The sequence below is a fragment of the Ursus maritimus genome, unplaced genomic scaffold, assembly GCF_017311325.1.
Source record: "Ursus maritimus isolate PB19 unplaced genomic scaffold, ASM1731132v1 scaffold_3, whole genome shotgun sequence".
In the NCBI taxonomy this organism is placed as follows: domain Eukaryota; kingdom Metazoa; phylum Chordata; class Mammalia; order Carnivora; family Ursidae; genus Ursus; species Ursus maritimus.
This window is the reverse complement of record NW_024425563.1, coordinates 5,727,337-5,740,485: the sequence shown is the minus strand read 5'-3', so window position 1 is coordinate 5,740,485 and position 13,149 is coordinate 5,727,337. Positions and strand designations below refer to the sequence as shown.

The 13,149-nt window shown below is 41.2% G+C and overlaps 1 protein-coding gene and 1 long non-coding RNA gene across 9 annotated transcripts in view; one reads left to right on the top strand and one right to left on the bottom strand.

Moving 5' to 3' along the window:
- LOC121105780 overlaps positions 1 to 2,743 on the top strand; it is an 8,796-nt gene extending 6,053 nt beyond the window's left edge. Inside the window, exon 3 of the long non-coding RNA XR_005838448.1 lies at positions 1,947 to 2,743. This is a non-coding gene — a long non-coding RNA (uncharacterized LOC121105780). The remainder of the gene's footprint in view (positions 1 to 1,946) is intronic.
- The window catches only part of PRKAG2 (protein kinase AMP-activated non-catalytic subunit gamma 2), a 255,589-nt gene that overhangs the window by 11,859 nt on the left and 230,581 nt on the right, over positions 1 to 13,149 (bottom strand). For all 8 annotated transcript variants that reach the window (XR_005838439.1, XR_005838440.1, XR_005838441.1 and 5 more), the window contains 5 exons: positions 12,469 to 12,550; positions 11,313 to 11,371; positions 4,361 to 4,406; positions 2,759 to 2,813; positions 1,634 to 1,760 (listed from right to left, as the gene is read on the bottom strand). Coding sequence is in view for 2 of the 8 variants with exons in the window: in XM_040643780.1 (XP_040499714.1) it covers positions 1,634 to 1,760; positions 2,759 to 2,813; positions 4,361 to 4,406; positions 11,313 to 11,371; positions 12,469 to 12,550 (369 nt within the window). In the remaining 6 variants the exon portion in view is untranslated. The remainder of the gene's footprint in view (positions 1 to 1,633; positions 1,761 to 2,758; positions 2,814 to 4,360; positions 4,407 to 11,312; positions 11,372 to 12,468; positions 12,551 to 13,149) is intronic.

Sequence of the window (13,149 nt, the reverse complement as noted above, 5' to 3'; positions counted from 1 at the left end):
GGCCAGCGGTGACCTGCAAAGTCACTCCACCTCGCAGTCTCACCACCTATAAAATGGGATTAATCAAAATACCTACCTGAGAGGGCGGAGGCGAGGATTAGCTGTGTCTTGTGAAGTGCTTAGGACAGTAGCTGCCATGTCATAAATGCGTTAAGAGTCCCTGGCTCTCACGATTAACGTTATTTTACAACAATTGCTCTCTGAGGGGCAGACGGGCTAAAAGCCTGGCACCTGCAGGCCCTGAATACACGGCCCCAGCCTGGGTCCCGTTCAGCCCTGATGCTGAGGCGGTAGCCAGAGCAGCGCACGGCCACCCCCGGGCCTGCGCACGACAGAGGTGACGTCTGTCCAGCCATCTCCACACGTCCCTCACTGTCCCCGACACGGTGTCTCCACTAAACTGCATGCTTTTCAGTAAACTTCCTACTTTCTTCCTTAGCATTTAACCACGGAGAGTGTTAGTTTTAGGACTGGCTTGATGGACAAGATTTCTCCCCATGTCTGAACCCTTGTGCCCCTGTCTGGCAGAATGGAGGCAGGGCTCCAGGAGAGGGAGCGTCCACTCCTCTGCATCACCCCAAAATGCGAGCTCATTTCCTTAACTGAAGTGTGTAGAGGGAGAGGGAAAAGCTAATGTGATGTAGATTTTTAGTGTCCATTAAATTCTTTTGAAAAATGATTTCACGGGGCACCTGGGTGGCTCAGTAGGTTAAGCATCTGACCTGTGATTTCAGTGCAGGTCACGATCTCGGGGCGTGAGATGGAGCCCTGCGGCGGGCTTTGCACTCACCGTGGAGCCTGCTTAGGATTCTCTCTCCCCCTCTCCCTCTGTACTCCCTCTAAAATAAATAAAGTCTTAAAAAAACAAAAACAAAACTTCATGTGATTTCTGAGCCACGAATGAGGACGCCTACTGGTCACAGCTGACCAACTATTTCTAACCTCAAACTCAGTGCACAGAATCCAAAGGAAAAATATTAAAGCCCTCTTGTAAACAAACAAACAAACAAACAAACAAACCAACTCTGGTCCTTCTGAGCCTCTTTTAAAAGATATTGACCAAAGAGGCCAATATTATGATTATGAAGACATTTCATTCCAAATGCAGTTGAGAAAACCTACAGATAACATAGCCCGAATTTGGACCAACATGGTAGATTCTTGCCAAAATTTTATACATTTTGTGTTTTTCTATTGCTGCAATTTATAATAAGATAATCCTGGGGACAGTATTTTTTGAATGTTTCCAGAACCATGATACCAATAAAGCATCATAACGCAATTTGCTATAAATACTGGCTCAATTTATCTTCCATAGCACTTTTTTTAATTAGACGGACTTGCAAATTGCTTTACTGCCCTCATATTTTAAGTGATAAAATATTCTAATTTAAATAGAGAACTCCAAGTGTTTTTATTATTTTGATACTTGCACTGAAAGGTGATTGCTTTTTAACTGGAGTCAACTTGAAGAATGTACAATTTAAATAGCAGTAAGTTGAGAAACGGAGACCTCCTAACAATCCCAATTCCAAAATTAACAACGTCTCCTCCGGAGGTGACAGGAGCCAATTTACTTGAAGTGATTAAAGTAGATGCAACCACAGCTTTAGAAACACTAAAAACTACTTACAAAAAGCTGGAGGAACTTGAGGATTCTTTTGTGGGTAAGGATATAAAGTGCATTCCCACTGATAGGGTCAATAACTGGCAATCTGTGGATTTTATTTTTGATCAACGAGTATACAGCATCGAAGAGGCTGCGGGAAAAGCCATCAAAGTTGTTAGGAGGCTTTAAAGAAAGTTGCAAAACGCTCTGGAGCACCCCTAGTTCAGAAGCATTTGCAGTGTTTTTACATCGTAGCAATAAAAGGTTGACTTGACTTAAAACTGTGTTTTGGAAAAGTTTTAAACTGGCTATCTCAGCAAGTGTTTCCATTTTTCAGTCTCTGTGAATCGCAGATACGAGTGCGAGCTACGGATCTCTAGGAGAGCAGTTTCCAGTAGTGTGTTTAATGCTGCTGTTTGAGAGACGGCAGGGCGAACCCCCAGGACCGCTACCGGACACCAGCAGCGACGGGCAGCTGTGGCCCGCGCCCCGCACGGGAGCCGACCTCATGCAGCCCGCTTCTGGGCTGCCCTGGCCTCTCCTGGGGCTGCCAACCAAGACACCGGTGCGTTTATCTGGGTTTTTTGTACTTAGAAATAAACTAATAAAAATCAGTATTCCACTTTTTCTCACTGGTGCTTAGAGTTTGCAGAATATTTTCATACAACGTGGAAACGTATCAGAGCCGTCCCAGAAGGCCTGGATCACAAGGTATGTGCTAGAACACTACCGAGGAGGCAGCGTGTTCTTCTGACCGCCTCCGGACCAGTGTCTAACGGAGATGGCCCTTCCATGTCGGGGTACAGGAGAGCCTGGGGAGCTGCTGTAATGCCCATTCCTGGGCACCACCCTCCAGAGGCCAGTGAGCAGGTCGGAGGTGGAGCCCGGGAACACGCAGGATTAACAAGCTCCCCACACGGTTTGTGCGGCAGGTGTCCGGGTTTTAAAGCTGCTTAGTCTGACCATCTTCCCAGCCCCTTAGCAATCCTTTGGACAAACAATGGCTGATTCCTATTTCTCTAAATTTATTAAATTTAATATTTGAAATTAAGGAGGCTGTCGCCTATCTAGACTAAAAAAACCTATCAATCATGAAAACAAAACAATCTGAATGAATGTTTTCAAAGGAGAAAAACTTTACAAGTTTACCTTGCATCTGGAGATATATTCACTAAAGGCTTAAATGTTTCTTGTAAATAAAGCTCTGTTTTTATAGAAAGAAAATATGCAATTAGTAACACATTTGCTGTTTGCAATTATTACATAAATTACTCTTCAGTTTACAGATAACAATTAGAAGGATTAAAAACTGAAATAAAACCTAATTTACCGAACACTACCGTATAAATTAGTTAGGACTATTTTACACAACATAGAAACTATTTTCAGGATGTTGCCATTGTGGAAAAATCAAATATTTAAAAACAGTATTACAACATATGTTGTAAGAAGAAAAAGCAACCAATTGGATGTAAAAAGCAATACCAGCAGAGGTCACTAGAATGCTCCCAATTACAGTTGCCCTCCAGAGATGAAGTGCTCATGAAATCCTCTAAAACTAATTTACGTAGGTTTTAACAAACTTTGTTCTTTAGGCGTTCTTAAGTTTTATTTTACCAAACTAATGCTCAAAATCTGTATCTTGGGGATCTTTGTCGTCTATAGAAATTATCTTTCTAAAGATCCACTATAATTTGCCTTCCTGAGGTTTCTATACAGAAAGCGTTCAAGAACAGCCTGACATTCCCATTATTACCACCAGATACCATGTAATATCAAATTGTAAATACACTTAAATCTTAGTCTAACATTACTTATATAGAATTTGATAAGAAGTACCTCTCTTGGTGTTAAGTTATATATTCATAATGGGCAGTGCTAAGATACAGATTTCATGTTGACTGTGTAAGTTTGACTTGATAAAGCCATTAGAAATCAACTGTACTATTCAATGAAACTTACAGGTCAGAGGGAATTAAAAGAGCCCCTGCCCTTTAGAGAATTCTAATGGACCTTCATATTTTGCAGATTTTCAGTTTTTAATTAACATGTTTCTGTCTACAGGTCCCTCCGTTTCTACCCAGGCTTTTTCTCTGAGACCCCTATACAACCCCTTCCTCAACGTCCGTCAGACTGCCTTCCTCAGTGATTCCCACCTTGTCCAATCCACCCCAACCATCCAGCATGATGGGTCTAAGAACAATTACACATAGAATGAGAATTTAAAAAATGGCTCCATTTTACAAAAGGTGCTCTGATTTTAAAGGGTTATTTTTTCATGTGATTTATCCAAATCTTCCAGTTTAAGGCTCATTTGTTCTACGTTTCTCCATAATTTATAAAGAAATAATTAATTATTAAATTTAAGAACACATCCTTGCTTTGTCAGGCATAGGAGGCATTCCCCTGGTGCATTTCCTATATAGAGAGCCATCTGTGGGCAAGGACAGCCACACTCAGCAGTGAGTGGTGACTCCCCTCGGGGCAGCAGCTGGGGCCTGGGTGAGCTCATCCGTCCTTATGTCCCAGCCTTAGTACACGGACTTACTGTAGGTTCTCCACTAACGTCCATTCAACAGAATGGATCATACTTGTAAGAGTAATGGTACACTACTGAGATTAAACGAGACATGTTTTAATTACGTAGTTTATTAAGCAGAGAGAGAAGGATCCGTGAAGTTAAAATATATTTTACACACTAAGAACATTTTTTTCCTGATATTAAGATTTTTAACACCCAATTGTGCTTACCCCTCCATGTTTCAATCTTATGTTCCTCTAATTCATAAATCTGTACCTGCAAATAAGAAAAATTCTTATTTACAAATGTTAACATATACAACATAAGAAAAATTACTTCATAACCTGCAGAGTCCCATAATTCAGCAGGTGGAAACAAGATAATTCAGAAATACTGGAAATATAAATTATAAAATGCTCTACATTTCTTTGAAGATAAATGTTTTCTAAATTTAAAACATAATACAGGTGCCTGGCTGGCTTAGTCAGTAGAGGGTGTGACTCTTGAGCTTGGGGTCGTGAGTTTGAGCCCCACACTGGGTGCAGAGATTACTTAAAAAAATAAAAAATCTTTAAAAAAATAGCTATAATATTTTCATTATTTTAATATGAAAATTTCTGATACACTTAAATTTTAAAACATATATGGACATATATACCCATTCCTCCTTTTTAAAGATACAGAAAATTTTCAGCAACTCTAATTTGGACAAATGGTTAAATCGTGCTAAGGAGAGATGAGAGGAGAGATCACAACCAACATCAGAAATACAAACAATTATAAGAGAATATTATGAGCAATTATATGCCAACAAATTAAGCAATCTGGAAGAAATGGATACATTCCTAGAAACATATATATGACCAAAACTGAAACAGGAAGAAACAGAAAACCTGAACACACCCATAACCAGCAAAGAAATCGAAACAGTAATAAAAAACCTCCCAAAAAAACAAGAGTCCAGGGCCAGATGGCTTCCCAGGGGAATTCTACCAAACATTTAAAGGAGAATTAACACCTATTTTTCTGAAACTGTTTCAAAAAATAGAAATGGAAGGAAAACTTCCAAACTCTTTCTATGAGGCCAGTATTACCCTGATCCCAAAACCAAAGACCCCACTAAAAAGAATTATAGACCAATATCCCTGATGAACATGGATGCAAAAATTCTTACCAAGATCCTAGCCAATAGGCTCCAACAGTACATTAAAAGGATTATTCACCATGACCAAGTGGGATTTATCTCTGGGCTGCTAGGGAGGTTCAACATCTGCAAATCAATCAACGTGCTACACCACATTAATAAAAGAAAGGACAAGAACCATATGATCCTCTCAATAGATGTAGAAAAAACATTTACAAAATACAGCATCCTTTCTTGATTAAAACTTCACCGTGTAGGGATAGAGGGAACATACGTCAATATCATAAAAGCCATATATGGACAAACCCACAGCTAATATTCTCAATGGGGACAAACTGAGAGCTTTTCCCCTAAGGTCAGGAACACGATGAGGATGCCACTATTAAGACCGTTGTTCAACATAGTACTGGAAGTCCTAGCCTCAGCAATCAGACAACAAAAAGAAATAAAAGGCATCTAAATTGGCAAAGAAGACAACTTTTACTCTTCTCAGATGACATGATACTCTCTGCACAAAACCCAAAGACCACCAAAAAACTGCTAGAACAATACAGGAATTCAGCAAAGTCTCAGGATAAAAAAATCAATGCACAGAAGTCAGTTGCTTTCTATACACTAACAATGAAGCAGAAAAAACAAAAATCAAGGAATCGATTCCATTTACAATCGCTCCAAAAACCATAAGATACCTAGGAAAATCTAACCAGAGGGGTAAAGGATCTGTACTCTGAAAACTACAGAACACTTATATGAAAGAAATTGAGGAAGACACAAAGAAATGGGAAAACACTCCATACTCATGGACTGGAAGAACAAACATTGTTAAAATGTCTATGCTACCCAAAGCAATCTACACATCTAATGCAATCCCTATCAAAATACCATCAGCAATTTTCACAGAACTGGAACAAACAATCCTAAAATTTGTAAAGAACCAGAAAAGACCCCAAATAGCTAAACAAATGTTGAAAAAGAAAACCAAAAGTGGAAGCATCATGATTCTAGACTGCAAGCTATGTTACACAGCTGTAATCATCAAGACAGTATGGCACTGGCACAAAAACAGACATAGATCAATGGAACAGAATAGAGAACCCAGAAATGGACCCTCAACTCTATGGTCAACTAATCTTCAACAAAGCAGGAAAGAATATCCAATGGAAAAAAGACAGTCTCTTCAACAAGCAGTGTTGGGAAAATTGAACAGCCACATGCAGAAGAATGAAACTGAACCGACCATTTTCTCACTCCATACACAAAAATAAAATCAAAATGGATGAAAGACCTAAATGTGAGACAGGAATCCATCAAAATCGTAGAGGAGAACACAGGCAGCAACTTCTTGCTAGACACGTCTCCAAAGGCAAGGGAAATAAAAGCAAGAATGAACTACTGGGGCTCCATCAAGATAAAAAGCTTCTGCACAGCAAAGGAAACGGTCAACAAAACTAAAAGCAACCTAGAAATGGGAGAAGATATTTGCAAACAATGTATCTGATAAGGCAGAATATCCAAAATCTATAAAGAACTTACCAACTCAACACCCAAAGAACAAATAATCCAATCAAGAAATGGCCAGAAGACATGAACAGACATACAAATGGCCAGGAGACACATGAAAAAATCCTCCACCTCAGTCATCATCAGGGAAATACAAATCAAAACCACAAGGAGATACCACCTCACACGGATCAGAATGGCTAAAACGAACAAGTCAGGAAACAACAGATGTTGGCGAGGAGGTGGAGAAAGCGGAGTTCTCCCACACTGTTGGTGGGAATACAAACTGGTGCAGGCTCTCTGGAAAACAGTGTGGCGTTCCCCCAGAAAGTTAAAAATAGGGCCACCCTATGACCCAGCAATTGCACTACTAGGTATTTCTACAAAGGATATGAATGGAGTGACCTGAAGGGGCACCTGCACCCCAATGTTGATAGCAGCAATGCCCACAACAGCCAAACAATGGAAAGAGCCCAGATGTCCATGGACAGATGAATGGATAAAGAAGAGTGGTCCACACACACACAGAGGAATATTAGCCATTAAAAAGAATGAAATCTTGCCATTTGCAATGATGTAGATGGAACTACAGGGTATAACGCTAAGTAAAATAGGTCAGAGAAAGACAAATACCATGTGATTTCACTCATGTGGAATTTAAGAAACAAAACAGATGAACATAGGCTAAGGGAAGGAAAAATAAAATGAGAGAGAGAGGGAGGCAAACCATAAGAGACTCTTCAATGGAACAAACTGAGGGTTGCTGGAGGGGTTGGGGGACGGGGTAACTGTGTGATGGGCATTAAGGAGGGCACTTGCAGTCATGAGCACTGGGTATTATATGCAACTGATGAAACCCTGAATTCTACCCCTGAAACTAGTAATACAATATATGTTAACTAAATTGAATTTAAATAAAGAATAAAAAAAAAAAAGTTCCATTTCCATGTTGTGGAAAATCAGCCACAGAAAATTTTACAAAGACCCTACAAAATCTTTCAAGTGTAAGCTCCCAATCTCACGGAAAATTCAATAGGAATAAGGTTTGAAAGTAATACTGGAGATCACCCAAGGAAGAATTAGCACAGGTAAGATCAATGACAGTAAAGCTGGAAAGAACAACACAGGGTCAGAGACAGCGTCGGGTGGCCTGATACACATGTGACTGAAGTCCCAGGGGAGAGGAATGGGACAGAAAAGATATCTGAAGAAACAGCAAAAACTTCCCAAATTAGGTGAAAAGCCAACCTAGAAGATCCTAGAAATGCAGCAGCCCTGGAGGATACAGACCAGGAAAAGCAGACGCAGGTGCGTGGCTGCTAGCGCTGAAACCGAGGGAAAGACAGTCTTGAACCAGAAACAAACAGCGGACCATCCAGAGGAGAGAAGGATACACATTTCTACTGACTTCTGACCCGAAGCACTGGGAGGCCAAAAGACAATGGAATGACATCTTCCAAGTGTTAAAAACAACTGGTAACTCAGTTTCTATAAAACAGCGGAAGTGTTCTCCAGGCACGGTGATGACATCAGGACACTGTCAGAGGAACAAGAAGCACGATGGTTCGTCACAACAGAACTGGACTGCTCGACTCGGACGGGGGCTCGTCGGACCGTGGGTGCCGGCGGGGTGCACACCACAGGCAGCGGTGAAGGATGGCGCCTCGGCATAAAAACTAAGAATGCTTTTCCTTTTTCCTCTTCATTTTGTTTAAAACAAAAATAAGGGCAGATTAAATGGAACTATATTTTATGTAAAAAGCTCAGTATTAACTCCAAATAGACTGTGTTCAGTGAAAGTTGACACTGGAATTCATACTGCAACCAACATTACAGCACAGAGAGGTATGGAAAGTACCCATGGAGCTCTACCAGCCATGACGGAGGGGACGGGGCTACACTGGTCTCCGGCGGCAAACAACTAGAAAATGGGGCAAAATACGCGCAGCAGTGGCTCTCAGACACGGGGCAATCGGCAGGGCAGGACAGGCACCCCCGGGAGAAGGCAGGCAAACAAACCGAGTCCCACGATCACCACATCTCTCTCTAGACTGTGACCTAGCCAGGGCACGACACTCCCGCTGGGTTCGGGAGACAGAAATCAAAGTCTGAGCAGACGGAGCCCAGTGCAATCTGTGGGCAGCACGGCAGAGAGGAGGAGCTGGCCAGTACGAGACGAGAAGGTGGTGCGGGAAGCTCCTTGCGTTTTTGACTGAGTGCTAAGTGGGGTGTGCCCGGGCAAAAGGACGAGGCCAGGCCAAGACTCACAACGGAAGAGACCGCGTCTTGACCAGGCAGAATGGAAAGTCCAGGGAGTTCCACAGAGACCCCTAAGTCACGGAACTGAACAAAGATTAGCAGTCCAACAAAGCTTACAAACTGGCCCCCAATACAAGCCTTTGCAAAGATGCTCATCATCATTAGCCATCGGGGAAATGCGGATTGAACCACAACGAGCTATCACCTCACACCCGTCAGAACAGCTAGTATCAAAAAGACAAGAAACAGTAAGAGTTGGTGAAGACATGCAGCAAAGGGGGCCTCGGTGCACTGTTGCGAGAATGTAAGTTGGTGCGGCCGCTGTGGAAAACAGCATGGACTTTTCTTGAAAAATTAAAAACAGCTACCATATGAGCTAGTAATTTCACTCTGGTATTTTTCTGGGAAAAATAAAACCGCAAATACTAATTTGAAAAGATATATGTACCCCTATGCTCACTGCGGCATGATTCACAATAGCCGAGATAAGGAAACAACCGAAGTGTCCACTGATAGATGAATACACACACACACACACGCACACACACACACGCACACAGAGGAATATTAGTCATAAAAAGAACAGAATCTTGCCATTTAAATGCGGCAATGTGGATGGACCTAGAGGGCATTATGCTAAGTGAAATACGTCAGAGAAGACAAATACTATATGATTTCACTACACGTAGAATCTAAGAAACAAACATATAACAGAAATCTACTCAAAGATACAGAGAACAAACTGGTGGTTGCCAGAGGAGCAGGGGGTGAAGGGACAAGAGAAACAGGTGAAGAGGACCGAGAGGTACAGACTTCTAGTTATAAATAAGTCATGGGCATATAGTCAATAAAACTGTAATTAACTTTGTATGGTGACAGATGGTAACTAGACCTATTGTGCTAATTGTGTTTGTAATGTATAAAAATATCGAATCACTATGTTGTACACCTGAAACTAATATAATATTGTATGTCAATTATAACTTAATAAAAAAAAACTTTGGGCTGTATATTTAGACAACTGCTTTTATAAAAATTTTGATTTAATTAGCTACTGCTGAGATTTTTATTTTATTTTTTCAAGATTTATTTATTTAGAGAGCATGTTTGCAAGAGTGGGGAGGGGCAGAAGGAGAGACGGTCTCAAGCAGACTCCCCACTGAGTTCAGAGCCCCACGTGGGGCTCAATCCCACAACCCTGAGATCATGAGCCAAAACCAAGAGTCAGATGCTTAACTGAGTCACTTGGGTGCCCGTTGCTGAGATTTTTAATAGGGGATTAGCTGCATTTGATCAAAATATATCCAGTTAATCACACTTGTGTTGATTTCGCTAGCTCAAAAGCAGACATATGACCATTCTAAAGAAAACCAATATTCACTTGCATTGGTAGTATTTAAGAAATCAGATACCCTGTGTGAAATAAATATGGGATACTTACAAAATCTTTGGTAAAACTTAATTCTAAGAGTATCTCTTATGTTTTTACTTTCTCCTTTTATGTAGAAATTTAATTATTGGGCAATATTAACCATTACATGTAAAAAGAATATTAATTAGATTGTCTTTTACCTTTCAGATACCCAAAATAGTATTAAAAATGTTATACAATTCTGTCCTTGCCCACCCTTGCCAAAAAAAAAACCCCAAAAAAGAACCCCCCCCGACAAAGCAATCAACCCCCTAAACCAACCAAAACCAAAACCAAACACCAAACAAGCTGGTAGAATCACAAAAATCACAGTGTTAGATAAAAGGCCTTAGGTGGCTCTCAAACTATGCTCTTATAAAACAGCTGGACCAGGAACCAGGGACCGGGGAGTTCTCCCGCTAAAATCAGCCAGTAGCAGTCTTTTTGCAACTGGCAGAAAAATATCAAAACTGAATTTCTCCAATTTTAAGTTTTACTTCTTTAAAACCACAGAGTACATAGAGTTCTTGCGAAAAATATTTAGGGGGTAACTGCATGAGGCTGCCCACCCACGGACAGGCCTGGGAAGGTAAGCCCTGTGGCACGCTCAGCTCGAGAGTGAGGCAGTCACAGCCACCCGGACCGGAGTGCCATGGGGGGGCTGCCTTCCTTCGTGGGTCCACGCAGTCACAACACCGCAACGTGCCCATAACGTCATTAAAGATCCTAAGTTTAGTGACTGACGTACACTGATGTGCCCTGCACATTATATACATATTTGTAAACATCACCTACGAGCACCACCACCCCTCTACAGACACAGAAACATACAGCTCCAATGACTGACGGAAGGATTTCTGGCACTTACCATGGGTGACTTATAGTATCTATGTAGTATATTTATGAAATCTGTAATTGTTAGCATTCCTGGAACAAAGAATTATATGTTAAATATAAAACTACGAAAACTTTCAGAGGTAAGTAAACCTGGCATATTTTCTAGAAAAGCTTCTAAAAACATACTTTAAAGGTATCAAGCACAGTTTAATATATTATTTAGGACCATTAGTCTGTTAATTACCTACAATAAACTAAGATAAATTTAGCTGAAATTAAACCTGACAGTACCATGGAATCAACCACAGTATTTGGCGATTCAATGAGAGAAAACTTACTGATTAATATAAAACATCACAGAAAACTTGCAGCTACATGTAAATAATTTAAAACAATTGAAAGTAAGAGAAGGTATTCCAAAAGCTTTAGACACTGGACACTTCTGGGGCACTTGGATTGTCTCCTGAGAAGCATTCTACAAACAATGATTCTTTAAGTAGGGATTTAGCACCTATTAAGTGCCTACTATGTGCCAGACACCAGGACTACAACGATGAAGAAGATATGAAACCTTTCTTTGAGGGAACCGTCACCACAGCGGGAGGCAGACAAACTGGGAACTTTAGAACAACGTGATGCCACTAGGAGAGACGACACCCGCCGTCCCCTCTGATGTGTCCGAAGAGAAATTCCGGAGATCACACCGAGTTATAGGATATTTCTGATGGGGTAGCAATGATTTAGCACAGGCATCGATCACGCCTACGTCACTCCATTTGCACTGTCCAGAAGGCGTCTGCCACAGAAGTGGGGACGGCCCACGGTCGCCTACACGCGAGCAAAGGTGGCCCGAGGTCAGGGGTCTGAGCACAGCATCCCCCGCGTGCCCCGTTCCCGGGCCTCACGGGAACTGGCACAGGCACAGAAGCCCCTCCTGGGAGCCAGAAAGGTACTGAATCAAAAGAAGCTAGATAAATAAATAAATATGAACCAGAAACTCCGTGGGAGTACGTAAGTGTTTTGAATTTGCTAGCGGCCCCACCTTACCCCGGACATAAAAGCCAGAAAGTCCTTCAGCTTGGCAGTGCTTTCCAGACGGAATTCCAAACCGGCACCTGTTAGGATACCTCGGGCTTTCTACTTTTAGGTTCCCATTTCAGATTTCCTCCCAGGCCCACATTGCTTACCTACAAAACTTTGTTTCTTACTCTCCCACAGTGGCGCTGCTCGGACACCATTGGCAACTAAGGCAAAGAAGGCCTTTTTCACCTAAAGACAAACGGGAGAAACAAAAACATACTTTAAAGTCCATATACCGGGGCGGGGGGGGGGAATACCTTCAACCAAAATATCCATCCAGATCTTACCAGTTGTCATCAATGTTAAGTTTTGTAAGTTTGAGAGGCAAAAAAGAGCTGAATTTATTAACAATGGCAAAAACGCTTTTGTATTATATTTAAAGACTGAGATTTTTTTGAAACTGAAACAATGCAATTCACTTCAAACAAATTCTTTTCATTGTATCTAAAGAGTTTGCACACAGAGACTTTATATAATTAAAACCGTATAAAAGAATTAAACTTCTGGGAAACAAACTGAGGGCTTCAGAGGGGAGGGGGGTGGGGGACTGGGATAGGCCGGTGATGGGTAGTAAGGAGGGCACGTATTGCATGGAGCACTGGGTGCTGGACGCAAACAATGAATCATGGAACTTTACATCAAAAACTAGGGATGTGCTGTATGGTGACTAACATAACATAATAAAAAATTATTATTAAAAACAAGAATTAAACTTCAGTTTAATTTCTCCTATATGTGGTTATTCGTTCATTTGAGAACGTTGAAGTTATACCAAATGGCCTGAAATA